Below are 14,298 nucleotides of genomic sequence, written 5' to 3'. Positions count from 1 at the left end.
AACCCCAGCCCCAACCCCAACCTTAAGCCCCTAACCCTAACCCTAACCCCTGACCCTGACCCTAACCCCTAACCCTAACCCTTCCCTAACCCTGACTCCTACCCTGACCCCGACCCCGACCCTGACCCGAACCCTAACCCTCACCCTAAAACCCTAACCCTGACTCTGACCCTGACCCTGACCCTAACCCCTGACCCTCAGACCTAACCCTACCTCTACCCTAATCCCTAACCTAACCTAATGCCTAACCTTAGCTAAAACCTATAACGTTTACCCTTACAAATCATAAATGGAATTTACAAACTTTAGAAACTTCTCTTCATCAGCATACACCATTAGGATGATATTTAGATGAGACTGGGGAGACAGCAATAGATACAGTACTTGTCATGAATGCCTAAGGACCTGAGTTCAGATCCCCAGGGCACAGAGGAAAGATGCTTGGTCTGGCAACACAAGCCTGAGATGCCAGTGCTGGAGGAAGAAACAAGCAGAGAGACCTCGATTCAAAAAACAAGGTGCAAACATTAAAGGAAACTATTCCAGCATCAACTTTAGCCTCCACATTGGCACACATGGGTGAGCACACTCATACATATGCACACATATGGACACCCCCCTACACACACACAAGAAAATATTTAGGAAGGCCTCCAACTTGGGGAGTAAACAAGCTTCATGTAATATGATAATAAATGTAGGATGTACAGTAAAGATCATATGCCATTTATTCCGTGGACATAGCCAAGCATGGCAGTGCACGCACTTGGGAATCAGAGGCAGGTGGATTTCTGTGAGAGCAAGGCGAGCCTGGTCTCCATAGCAAGTTCCAGGCTACCTGGGACTAAAGAGAGACCCTGTGTTAAAAAAAACAACCCCAAAATATAAATATAGTATGGTGATAATAAATACTAGGATTCTGGGAATGCAATTCTAAGGATGAAATAAAAAGAAAAATGAGTGGATGGTTATACCATATATTGTTTGTAGAAACTCAGATAAAAAGAACACCTTTCTTAATTCAGTAACAATATTTTAATATAAGACTAATTTTTTTGTAGAATATGTTGAATAACAATATGGGATTTCCAAGTCAAGGAAACATGTCTTTAAAGTAGATAGACTGTTTTAATCCTTTCTTTTCAATTATACATTAGTAATTTATATTCTGTTAGTGTATATCAACTTGACAAACTAATGATTTTCATTGAGACCTTTTCTCACAGCCCACATTACCCTCCCTTCCCTCCCTGCCTACCCCTGGTTCTTCTTCCCCCACAACCTCCCTGGTACTTTCACTTCTCTCTTTTCTACTGACTAGTCTTAATAGTGCATTTTGTAATCAGACTGGATTGGGACCATTGGGAATTCTATAATTGGATATTCAAACTTACTTTTAAAAAAAGGTTAAGAATACTGGAATAAAAATTAGGCCATGAGCAGCCCCAAAAAACATAACAAGAAACATAATCTTAAAAAACATTCTGAATACGTATGCTTTAGCTGCAGATAAAACACACATGCCTATTACTGTTGAAATTGCACTTTGCAACACTGGATAGCCTAGCATGTATAATGCCTCCGTGCACTTTTTGTTTGCTGAGGTCTCAGAACTGGAAAAAATGCGTAGGAGACGTGTCCAGAAAAATCAAAAGAAAACCCTATACAAATGACAAGAGTGATCATGGATATGGAGTCAAGGTTGACATTCCAGAATGCCATGAAACCTGTCACCCCCACAATCACAGAAGCAATATCAAAAGTGACCCACAAGGAACACATCGGATAAGGGATTAACAACAAGGAGACAATGAACGTAGCTGTGGATGCAATTATCACGGACCCACAAGGAACACACCGGATGAGGGATTAACAACGAGACAATGAACGTAGCTGTGGATGCAATTATCACATTCCGCACAGTGTTCTCGATGACTGCAGCATTCTGATCAAAATAGATGAAGGCTGGGTTGTACACCATCAGGGGGACATCGCAGTTTTCAGCGATGCCCCGTAACTGCAGCAGCATTTTCTTCTTACTGCTGGAAGAGGAAACCCCTATAGTCTGGATGAAGAACCGGGAAGAAGAGATTTCATTTGATGTTGAAATATTAATATCATATGTGAAAACAGGATAAAGTCTTAAAAAGCCACCAATATTAGCCATAAAAGCATTCTTATTATTTGGATCATTTCCAGTCTTTTTCATAAACTGAACATATGCTTCCAACCAAAATTTGATGTTGAAATATTAATATCATATGTGAAAACAGGATAAAGTCTTAAAAAGCCACCAATATTAGCCATAAAAGCATTCTTATTATTATGGGTGTTTCCAGTCTTTTTCATAAACTGAACATATGCTTCCAACCAAAAATCTGTGAGATTTTTATCTACATATTCATTTTCTTCAAATTTTACCATACATTTGTTCAGGCTCTGTCTTATATCTTTGTCCCAGTAGTTGATGCTTTCAGTAACAATAACCATAACCCTTGGGCCGTATTCTGAGAAGTAATCTTCCTTGACATTAAAATATGGTGTGATGTAGGAATCATCACTTGCCAGATTACGAAGGTCTAATCCTTCCTGCACTTGGAAACACCCATATATACTGCTTATGATGTAAAAAATGTATATCAGCACTACAGAAAACTTGGCTTTAGTCGTTGTGATAAATGGACCAAAATAGTCTCTAAAGAACAAATTCACTGGATGTTTATCTTCTCCATTTTCATCTGGAGAAGAGCTGAGTGGGAGACAGCAGGTCTTTTTTAATGAGAAAAACCTCTGGTCTGGATTGTCCAACCAGCAGAAGCAGGCAAATTCTCGTTTACCATCCAGGGCCATAATTGCTCCAAAACAGGTGATATTATAAAGATAACAAAAGATCAGGGTTGTTCCTGTGTAGATGAAGAAGTACTGTACGGACCTGAAGGAGCTAGTGATTCCTGTGTAGAAGGCCAGGACGTTGGTTGTGGTGGTGATTGTAATGGACACTGCCACCCTGAAATAAGAACTGGAGAGCCGTTCTCTTACACCATCCTTAAGGCTGGTCTTCTGCCAGGCAGAAATCATGATAAACATGTTATCAACCCCAACACCTGTAACAGAACAGCAGGATCTCCATATCTATTGATATATATCAGCAGTTAAATTGACTATTTTCTATCTCAAGGTCTCACCTGTCTTGCGGTCTCTGCTTAAACAGTCTTCCTTGCGATACTATCTCTGAATTCACAACAGAAATTGTCATGCCTTCCTCTCTAGTAAGTCTCAGTTTTCTAGATGCTTACACTATTTGTGCACAGCATAGAGGACTCTCTTTCTAGTGTTCACCCAGGGTGTCTTTGTGAAAAATCGAGGACACCCAGTCTGCAGATTCCACTTAAGGCACCATGAGTAATATAGCTTTGGTTCTATAAGCAATTTCAGACTAATACACAAACACACCCATCAAACCTTCTGCTGCTTGAAATATAAAGTTGTCAAGTGTGTCTACAGATAACATAAGGCCATCTAAATGGTACTGTTTGAATTGTATCTCACAGTTTGTAGACACCTGCCCAGACATGGACACCTGCACACGTCTGGTTTTCCTCCTGGTCTCTCTTTAACACCTTGCATGCTTATGGAGGCATGCTCTCACTGCCCCTGAGATCAGAAATGTGCGAAAGAGTGAATCTTAAGAATCCTTTACATACTAATGCCTACTAGGTAATTGGCTTCTTTTCACAATGACATTTCATGATTGCTTTGAAGCAGAAGAACATTGAAGAGCTGTGACATCGCCAATGCAGGAGAACAAAAGAGGACAGTAAAGAACGGGACCGGAAAGGACAGTCAGTCTGAGCCTGCTGCCAATCAGTTCTGTCTCCCTCTGAAATTCACCCGCAGTTCAGACTGCTTGCGCTTTTGTGTGAGTTAGCTTCTGCGTATGTTTACACAGGATCAGGTCTCGAGACTGAAATGCTAATATTAACTTCAATTTTTGTCTTCACAGAATACAAGTTAAGGTTGGTAGAAAACTGGGAATCACAGGCTGGCCTGTAGTTCAGATATTTATGGACATGATTGAGGTAGAAAGATTCAAAACTTGTCAAAGTTAAGGAAGTCTGTCAGAGACAGCATGGTGGTACCCCATAGCTGCTCCCAGCCATACAAAATAACCAAAGGCACTGGGGCCAGTGGAATGCACTGGCATCTCTCAGGTGTTTCTCTTATGTATAGAACCTTGTTCAGAAATTGTCCTCACAGTTCTTAAGTTGCTGGAGTCACATATACTTATGCACACACATACTCCTATATATACAGAGTATACAAAAGTGCCTCACAGTAGATCAGTTATATCCTTTTTAACTATAGTTTTTTAATGACTGTGAGGGCACCATGGCTGAGTGTATATAAGAGGGTGTACCATGGAGAGCCCAGTTAAACTGACACACAATGCGAACCCAGCTACTGTCTCTTCCAGGAAGCCCAAGATGATTTCTTCCAAAATGCTTAGTTTCTAATATAGATACGGCGATCTTTATTTTCTTGTGCCTACTTAAAATAAAATTTTAAAGTAGCACAAACACGAAAAGCAGCTATACCCTTCCCTTCAAGGATAATCTTGGATGTGTTGTAAGACCATCCATCTAGAATTTGTTCTAGGTAAATATACCCACATAATTATCTGTCACAAGGGTCTTGCTTTACAACCAGAAATTTTCATTTAATATCATCATATTTCTATCTTTTTTTAAAGACTGAATATCATTCCAATATTTTAATGTTTGATTTGATAAATACCATGTTCATATGGGATGAGGTTCCAATATTTCCTTATTCCAAAATACCCCAAATAAACCTATTTGTCTTACTTCTAATCAACTACAATTATCAGATCAAATTCCTAGAAGGGAAATTGCTGGTCAATGGTTCTTCATTCTTTTTAATTCATTTGATTTGTTGCAAACTGGGGTTGGGGGTGCATGCCAACTTACATTTTTCCTACTGTAAAGTATGGGGTGCTTATTTATACCAACATCCCAAACTGTCAGTCTTGCTGGTACTAATTAATCTACAAACTGATTTTTAGTTTAATTTGATACAAGATGCTTCTTCTATTTCCAGTGACTTCTGTGATTCTTTCCCACAGACACAGCACGAGGCCTCCTATTCTGCTTTACTCACCAAGGATGAGAAATGGTGAATTTACAACTATGGTCGCAAATGGCACCCCAATGTGCAGCATCAGGCCAAAGCCACTCACCACTGACATGGCCACGGCAAATACGCCACAGACTGCAACACACATTTTATTTTGTATACAGTTCAACCTGCAAATTTAAACAGAGAATTAGAACATGTGGTGATGACGTCCATATTGGAATTGACAGATGTCTAGGCAGAAAGCTCTGGGCTGATAATTTCCACATTTGTCTGCTCTAGACCTTCAACTCACAGGCACCATCCCATACCAACTGACAAAAAATAAAAGGGACAACAAAGTTGGCAATCTATAAAGCTTCCTGCACAATTCTTGGCCAACTGTCCTAATACCATTCCACTGAGTAGCATTTCAGAATAGAGATCTACTAAAAGCACTGCAAGCAGTTGACTCTACCTGGTTCATCTGTTGCTTATAGCAAAATACCGGAGGCTGGGCATTTTATGAAAAGAAAAGTATTTTCTCAGTTCACAGTTCTAGAGGTCCAAGAGCATGACTCAGCATCTTTGTAAGCCCTCCCCCGACTGTATCATAACACAGTAGGTACCAGTGTGGTGGGAAGCATGTGGAGAGAGGGACCACGTAAGGCAGAAAAGGAAAACTGGTGGATCCAGCAGCCAGGCTTGCTGTTTTTGTAACAACTCACTATCATGGCAACTAATGGAGGCCTCAAGGGAACTATATCCCTGGCTTCTGAGGGGATCACCTCCAGTGACCTTAAAGGTATCACTTCTCCCAACCTCATCATATTGAGGCCCAGGTTTCCAGTTATGGAAAAAAATAAAGAACAATAAACAAATTAGACCCTGTTAGTCACATACACGTGTAACTTTCACCAGGATAGATACATGCTAGGTTTGAAAACAAATATTTTTAAAATGTGAAATTATATGAAGTATCTTTTTTAACCAAGAGCAGAATAAACTACAAATCAATAGAAAACTGCAAAATTAACAAATATTCAAAAATTAAACAACACACTATTATTCAAAAAGGAAACTACAAAAGATTAGAAAGAATACAGTGAACAGAATGAACACACAATATATCCACGTTGGCTTGAATGGAAAATACCGCCCCCTAGTATATTTGAACACTTGGTCCTCATTGGTAGTGGTGTTTAAGGAGGTTATGGAACTGTTAGGAGGTGGAACCCTATTAGAGGAAGTATGTCAGTGGGGGCAGGCTTTGAGGATTTATAAACTGACACCACTTCTTGTTCTCTCTCTCGGCTTCCTGTGTGTGGATGAACTATGATTGGCCAGTTTCCTGATCCTGCCACCTTCCCCACTCTGAAGGACCCCCTCCCTCTAAGTGTAAGCCAAAGTAAACTGCTGATTACACTAATGCAGGTCTACAGTGAGAGCAAACAAGGAGGGGCAGAAAGAAATGAAAACGTGCAGCCTGGAGCGGAAGAACGCACAGGGAAGCTTCATGTTGCAGCCAAGAGCAGATCCCAAGATGTTTGGGATGCCAAAGCCATGAGAGCTCTGCCAAGAAGAGCTGTTCAAAGAGCATGAGATTAGCCCAAGAGAGGTGTGGTAGGCAGCAAGGGTAGAGGGGCAGAGCCATCTGAGCCCTTTGTAACTGAAGGCCCAGATCCTGGACACGAAGCTACAGGATTTCATGTGCCCTGCTGGGTTTGTTCTGCTTTGTTCCAGTCTTTCCTCATTGCTTGGAATGGTAATATGTAAGCTGTACTGCTTTACTTTGGAAGTATGTAATGTTTTTACAGGGAGGGGTGTCACAGTTTAAGAGATTGTCTTGCATTTCAGAAGAAGCTGATTTTTGAATAGTGTTGAGACTGTTAAAGACTTACAAAGACTTAGGTGGGGTGTTGTGGTACATGGTTTTAGTTCCAGCATACAGGAGACAGAGACAAGAAGATCTCTGAGATGAAGGCCAGCCTGGTCTACATAGTGAGTTCCCATCCAGCTGGGGCTATAGGGAGACCCTGTCTCAAAAAATAAAAACTATGAGCACTTTTGAATTTGAACTAAATACATTTTGGATCATGAAATGGTCATGAGCCAACAGGGACCAGGGCTGGAATATGGCAGCTAGAATGAAGTGAAGCGCCCCCATAGGCTCATATATTTGAACACTTGGTCCTCAGTTGCTGATATTGTTTGGGGGAAATTATGGAACCTTTAGGAAGTGGAGCCTTGCTGGAGGAAGTATGTCACTAGGGGTGGGCTTTGAGAGTTTAGAGTCTTGCCCCACTTCCTATTCTGTTTCCTGGGTATGGATGAAATGTGACCAGACAGCTTACTGTTCCTGCTGCCATGCCATACTGTGCTGGATAGCTTTAGTTGTCAACTTGACACAACTGGGTAGAGGGAGCCTCAACCGGGGAATTGTTTCCATTAGACTGGCCTGTGGCCATGCCTGTGGGGTATTTTCTTGATTTTTGAGTGATGTGGGAGGGCTCAACCACTGTAGGTGGCGCCACCCCTGGGCAGGTTGTTCTATATTGTATAAGAAAACAGGTTGAGCATGGACCAGGGGAGCAAGACTGTAAGCAACACTCTTCTATGGCCTGTGCTCCAGATCCTGCCTCCAGGTCCCTGCCCTGAGTTCCTACCTTGGGCTCCTTGATGAACTGTGACTCAGGAGAAGTAAGCCAAGTAAACCCTTTCCTCTCCAAGTTGGTTGGTATTGGTCAGAGTGTTTTGTTACAGCAATGGAGAAATACACTAGAATGCATGACTTTCCCACCATGATGAACTCTATCCTTCTGGAACCATAAGCCAAAATAAACCCATTCCTCCTTAGGTTGTTTTTGGCCATGGTATTTTATCACAACACCAGAAAAATACAATATCATAACTTGTGGACATGTGACATGGCACATTTCTGACTATAGACATATACACTAAGAGAGAAAAACTAAAATGACTTAAAATCTTATAAAACTAGAAGAGAGTAAACCAAAGCTGACAGAAGTGTCTTAGCCTGTTCTGCTTCCTATAACGAAATACCTTAGACTGAGTAACTTATAAAGAGCACAAAGGAAAACACTCTAGAAGAGACAAATTCAGACATAGAAAGTAGACTAATGTTTGGGACTCGGGGAGAGGGTCTAGGGAGTTAACTGCATAATGGCCACAGAGTTATCTGTCAGTAGTGATGGGGAAATTGGGGAACCAATAATTGTGATGGTTTCTTGACAAGGTGGAAATAATGCCACCGAATTCTACACTTAAAATGGTTAAGATGGAATATTGTTTATTACATATGTTTTATCACAATAAAGTTTAAATTTAAAAAATTTTTATGTGTATGAGTGTTTTGCCTGCATGTATGTACACCACGTGCATGCAGTGCCTGCAGAGACCAGAAGAGATCATCAGATTCCCTAGAACCGAAGTCACAGACAGTGTTTAGCACCCACGTGGGTGCTGGGAATGGAACCCAGGTCCTCTGCAAAAGCAGCAAACACTTTTAACCACTGAGGCATCTCTCCAGCCCCACAACAAAGTTTTTACAATGTAAGAAATAAAAAGTTAGTGAAACCTTTACCTGAAGCATGATATAACCACAAAAAGTATGATTAGAACGTAGGCCAAGTGGAACAGTGGGATCACAGTCTCGGACACTGCCTTGAATTCCAGCTGTCTGGAAAGGGATGTAAAGTAGACCACCTACAACAAAAACATGTTAGGAAATGAATATTGATCCCACAGTCAGTTACCAACACTACAGCAACAGTTTATTTTGTTGGTAGACTTGTGGTTTTAAAAAAAAGTGGAAGACTCGCCTCTTCCCACAAAATCCACATTGTGCCTTCCATCCTTCTTCAAAATGCAAACTTCAGTCATTTCTCAACCTTTTGCCAAAGATCAGGTGCAAACTCCAACGTTTAAACCTAAACAAACCAATGCTGAGTTTTACACACACTGTGAAACCCTGCCCTCACAGAGAAGTGTGGAAATCCTGGCGTTTAAAAAAATCTTTTAGTATTGTAATTGTATCAATGTCACTTTGGGAAAGACTTAGTCCTCCAGCAGGCATTCTGCTTTAACCAGGTTTTTATATATTGGTATTGCTGGCCCCAAAGCTTCTGAACAGCTATGTGCTTCCCAGGAAGCAGGGAGCCTTAGCTGAAACTAACCAGAAAAGGTACAGAGCTAGCCATCTTATTAAACAGCGCAACAGAACTTCAGAGTTCTGGTTCTTAATCCCCCTGAGCAGAAGCCTATTTTAGGGGCTCCCGGGTACCAGGGAGGACTCACCTTCAAAAGAAAGAATATTCGAGTGGCTTAATTAGAAAATCAATTTCTGCACCAAACGGGTTGATGCCGGTTCTTTGCTGGAGACCAGACTTTTGCATCCCTCGCATCGAGGTCGGATTAAGCTCCAAGGTCAGTAGAGCCCTAACTCCAGGGTCCGGTCCAACCAGACGCCTCCTCCTCCAGCCTCCCTCCTCCCCGCAAACTAACCTCCCCGTACCTTGACCTTATGCAGAGCCAGGCTCTGCTTCACTTCCTCGAAATGATCTAGAAAGTGGGTGAGCCAGGCCTTGCTGCGCTCACTGTCCTCGGGTCCTCGGTCTTCAGGAAGTACAGCAGCCGCAAGACGCGGGACTCCAGCAGGCGCTGGCCCATCCCGATCTTCTCGCCCAAGACATTTCCTCCGAAGGAGCCGGCCAGGTGGATGAAATGGCCAGACATGTTGTGGATGGGGAAGGTGCGGTTCCTCAGGTCCAGCGATGCTCCGGACTGCCAGGAGTACAGCAGCGGGTTGGGCGGCACGCACAGCCCCTGGTACTTGGCGCACACTGTGCGGTAGGTGATCCGCGTCCCGTTCTCCAGCACCACCGACAGCGCCTGCACCGCGTTGTCCAGCCTGCTCACCTCCGAGAAGATCTGCTTCTCCAGCAGCGAGTCCTCCAGCGATACCACCAGGATGGACGCGAAGTTGGCCTCGGAGCTGGTGCGCGACGCCGAGAAGCGGTATGTGTCGTTGGTTCTGAAGTGGCCCTGCACGAAGCGCCGCTCGGCCTTGGCTGGGCTGCCGACGGGCGTGTAATTCTCCATGTTCTCGTTCTCCTTCGGGAGGTAGACGAAGCCTGAGCCCAGCGCGGCGGTAAGCAGCGCCGGCACCAGCAGGAACAGCCAGGGGCGCGAGCCCACTGCGCCGCCCAGGCGCCGGAACAAGCCTGACAGCGGCGCCTCCAGGCCGTAGATGTGCAGCCGCGCGGTGGCGGCGCCTCCTGGCCCGGCGGCGGCGGGGGCTCCGGCGGCGGCCCGGGTGCGCAACTCGGGCCAGGCTCCCCGGGCAGCCCCACCTCAGGCTGGTCTTCCGGCCGGTCTTTGGGCTTGTCTTCGGAAGGCGCCTCCACCCACGCCTCGAAGGGGGGCGCCACCTTGAAAGACATCAGGTTAGTCGTTGTGGAGGAGCAAGCAGCTCCACCGTCGCCGGTACCCAACGATCTGGCCCCAGACCGTTGGCTGCTCCAGTGCCCGGATGCCAGAGGCAACGTTCAGAACGCTTCGTATTGGGTGACGTAGGTGGGGTAGTTAGGATTGGGCTACTCCAGGCCCGAGGACCAGGGTGCTTCCCCCTGGTCACAGGGCTCTGCCTCAAGCCAGGCCTACGTGCAGCATCTCCCAGTGCTCAGCAGCGGGGCCCTGGGTTGGAGACCAGGCTTTGCCCCTCCGGATGAGCCTCCCCGTTAAGTGATGACTTAACCTTTGCTTTAAAAAAGAAAAAAATTGGGGTTTAGGGATTTAGCTGAGTGGTAGAGTGCTTGCCTAGCAAGTGCAAGGCCCTGGGTTCTGTCCTTGGCTCCAGAAAAGAAAGAAAAATCTCCCTTTAGTCCCAGATGGCCTGGAACCGACCTTCCTGAGTACTGAGGTAGTGAGTAGTGCTGGTGCGTTTTTGTTTTGGGTTGTTTTGTTTTGTTTTTGGTCTTTTTGACACAGGATCTCCCTGTAGCCCCAGCTGTCCTGGAACTCACTATGTAGACCAGGCTGGCCTTGAACTCACAGAGATCCACCTGCCTCTGCCTCCCGAGTGCTGGGATTAAAGGAGTGTGCCACCACCCCGGCTTTATATATATATATAAACCAGTCTCACAGAAAAAAATTTTGAAGCCTGTTTAGATATGAGGAATTTACATGTCACGCGGACTCAGGTCTCCTTAGTGCTTGAGTACAGTCACCACGTCAGAGAGAGAGGGGGGAGGGGAGGGGAGGAGAGGACAGGAGAGGACAGGAGAGGAGAGGCGAGAGAGGAGGACGAGGATGAGGAAATTAAATTTCTGTACAGAAAATAAACCTATCAGCAGATCCAGATCACCTGTTAGGAGAAAATCTTAACCACGACTGTAAAAACCAGGCCAAGGAATCTTTTCCCAGCAGAGGTCAGAAGGCATCAAGCCTAGGTCAGTATGACCCAGGAAGCTGTGTCCATGTTAGTGTGGACAGCATAGCATCCACAAAGTTGTCCCAGTCGAGGCGTGTGTGATAAGCTGAGCGCTGCTCCCCCACACTCATGTGGCTGTAGGAGCATCTGCTGCAGCCTTCATGTTCAGTGCCCAGCGGAGCAGCAGCCTCTCTCCGTGGATCTAGGATCTTATTCTTCTCTGCCAAAGGGTTTTACCTTACCAAGATGAAAAGGGTTGAAAATACCTGTGAGTGCCTCACCTTTGGGGGGGGAGAAGAGAGAGAGAGAGAACTTCTGAACCTGCCTTTTTAATTCAACAGGGTATAGAGCAAGCCTGTCTTAATAGTATAGTTGGGTATGTAAGGCTTACATATTCTTTATATAACCCACACAGCAGATTCATAGGCAGGCACACAGATTTGTTCATCTAGTGTGAAACTCATGTGATAGAATATACAAATGAGAGCAGATTCATTTATTTGGTTTTTCTCACAGAAAAGTATGAAAGCTTAAGGAAAAGATTTTTAAAATGAGAATAATAAAATATTTTTAAAAGAAAGTAAATAACAAATAAATTTCCTGTGTGTTTCTTCTTAGAGCTCCCACCCCCACCTCTCTGTTTTTCTGAGACGGGGTCTCCCTATGGCCCCAGATGGCTTGGAACTCACTATGTAGAAGAGGCTGCCTTCAGTCTCACAGAGACAGAGCTGTCTCTGCCTCCTGAGTGCTGGGATTAAAGGCGTGCACCACCACGCCCGGCAACTGTATTCTTTTTAAAACATTTTATTTATTATTTTCATTTCATGTGTATGAGTGTATTTGGCTGCATGTATGTGGTGAGTGCTCCAGTGTCTTGCGATGCCACGGACATCAGAAGAGGGCTTACGGATTCCCCTGGAACTGGAGTTAAGGGTGGTCTGTAGCTGCCGTGTGGGTGCTGGGGGAATCAAACCCAGGTCCTCTGCAAGAGCAGCCAGTGCTCCAGCCCCTACCTAAAATATTTTATTTATTTGTATTAATAAACAAAAGGGCTGAAACATTTCATTCCATTTATTTAACTCTATTATCAGATATTGAGGCTGTTTCTGCCTTTGGCTTTGATAGTAGTAGAGTGAAAAATCGCTCTTTCTTTTGCTTTTTCAAGTCTATACTTGAATTTCCTATTTTTACATGTGGAATGAGTATATCAATGAATATGAATATTTTTAAAGATTGTTGAAATACAACAGTTACTTTTTTCTTGAAGGTTTTCTATTTACTCTCCCACACCAGTGTGGGAGGAAGTATCTTACTGTGTCCTTACTGATTCATTTATAGGAAAGGGAATTTGGAGGAATGGCTTTTATAGGTGGAAATGCTATACAGTTCTAAATATTTGCTCCTGCAGAGTTGTTTTTGGTAACTTTATTTCACATTGGACTATACTGAGGCAATCAATGTGATTGTAGTTACTTGTTAGGTGTACCATATTTCTATAATTAGGCAGTGTAGTTGATTGGAAATTTCTTTATTAAGAATGAAGCTTTCCATTTAAGAGTTAGATAAAAGATGACTAAATTTCTTCATAGTAGCAGTAAGTTAGAACAATGAACAAAATAAGTGAATAAAACCAATGATTTCAGATAGCGTTTGACCCTGTTTTGAATGGATGTCCTCTATTTTACCGTATTTGCTTGTAAACTGATTAAAATGATAATGTGGATCTGATTGCTCTTTACTTTTCCTTATAAATATAATAAATGATATTTTCATTCTAGTTTTTGATTGTTTTATATAATAAAGATTTGTGGGCCAAAGAAAAATTAAAATATAGATATAATGTAACCTTTATACATATTGTGCATTTGAAGCAGATTATAGAATGAACTATGGTAGGGAAGTTTAACCCTTTCTCCTTTGGTATTAGAGTGATACTGGCTTCATTGAAGGAGTTTGGAAGTTCTCTCTCCATTTCTATTTTTTGAATAAATTAAGTAGCATTGGATATAGATCTTCTTTAAATATCTCATAGAATTCTGCTGTAAATCCATCTGGTCCTGGGCTTTTTTTAGTCGGGAGGTTTTGTATTACTGTTTCAATTTCCTTATGTGTTATGGGTCTCTTTAAGCTGTTAATCTCTTCTTGGTTTAGTTTTGGTGGTTCCCATGCTTTCAGATACCCGTCCATTTCTTGTAGGTTTTCAAATTTGGTAGCATATACATTTATAAAGTATTCCCTTATAATGTTCTGGATCTTTGTGGTGTTGGTTGTGATGTTTCCCCTTTCAGCTCTGATTTTGTTCATTTGGAGGTGCTCTTTCTTTTTTTGGTTAACTGGGCTAATGGTCTGTCAATCGTGTTTATCTTTTCAAAGAACCAACTCTTGGATTCATTGATTCTTTGTATTCTTTTTTTCTATTTCATTAATTTCTGCTCTGATTTTTGTTATTTCTTCTTGTCTGCTGGGTTTGGGTTTCATTCGTTGTTGCTTTTCAAGTGTCTTGAGTCACAATGTTGAGTCATTTATTTGTGTTGTTTGTGATTTTTTAATGAAGGCACTTAGAGCTATAAACTTCCCTCTAAGGACTGCTTTCAACGTGTCCTAGAGTTTTTTTGTGTGTGTTGTATTATCTTTTTTCATTTAGTTCCAGGAAAACTTTCATTTCTTTCTTAATTTCTTCTTTGACCCATTCATCATTCAGGAGTGTGTTGTTT

General features: G+C 42.9%; 1 protein-coding gene across 1 annotated transcript; it reads right to left on the bottom strand.

The window, feature by feature from the left end:
- Positions 1 to 1,078: 1,078 nt before the first annotated feature.
- Positions 1,079 to 11,145, bottom strand: LOC103737651 (patched domain-containing protein 3-like). Its single transcript, XM_008837480.3, is given in 9 exon segments — positions 1,079 to 1,620; positions 1,623 to 1,840; positions 1,914 to 2,190; positions 2,331 to 3,104; positions 5,179 to 5,324; positions 8,738 to 8,859; positions 9,668 to 9,756; positions 9,759 to 10,397; positions 10,400 to 11,145. Coding segments are annotated over 9 exon segments (2,685 nt in total). The 5' UTR covers positions 10,596 to 11,145; the 3' UTR covers positions 1,079 to 1,396.
- Between the last annotated feature and the right edge of the window lie 3,153 nt (positions 11,146 to 14,298).

The sequence above is a fragment of the Nannospalax galili genome, unplaced genomic scaffold (assembly GCF_000622305.1).
Source record: "Nannospalax galili isolate Female #2095 unplaced genomic scaffold, S.galili_v1.0 scaffold618, whole genome shotgun sequence".
Lineage (NCBI taxonomy): Eukaryota > Metazoa > Chordata > Mammalia > Rodentia > Spalacidae > Nannospalax > Nannospalax galili.
This window is presented reverse-complemented; position numbering and strand designations above follow the sequence as displayed.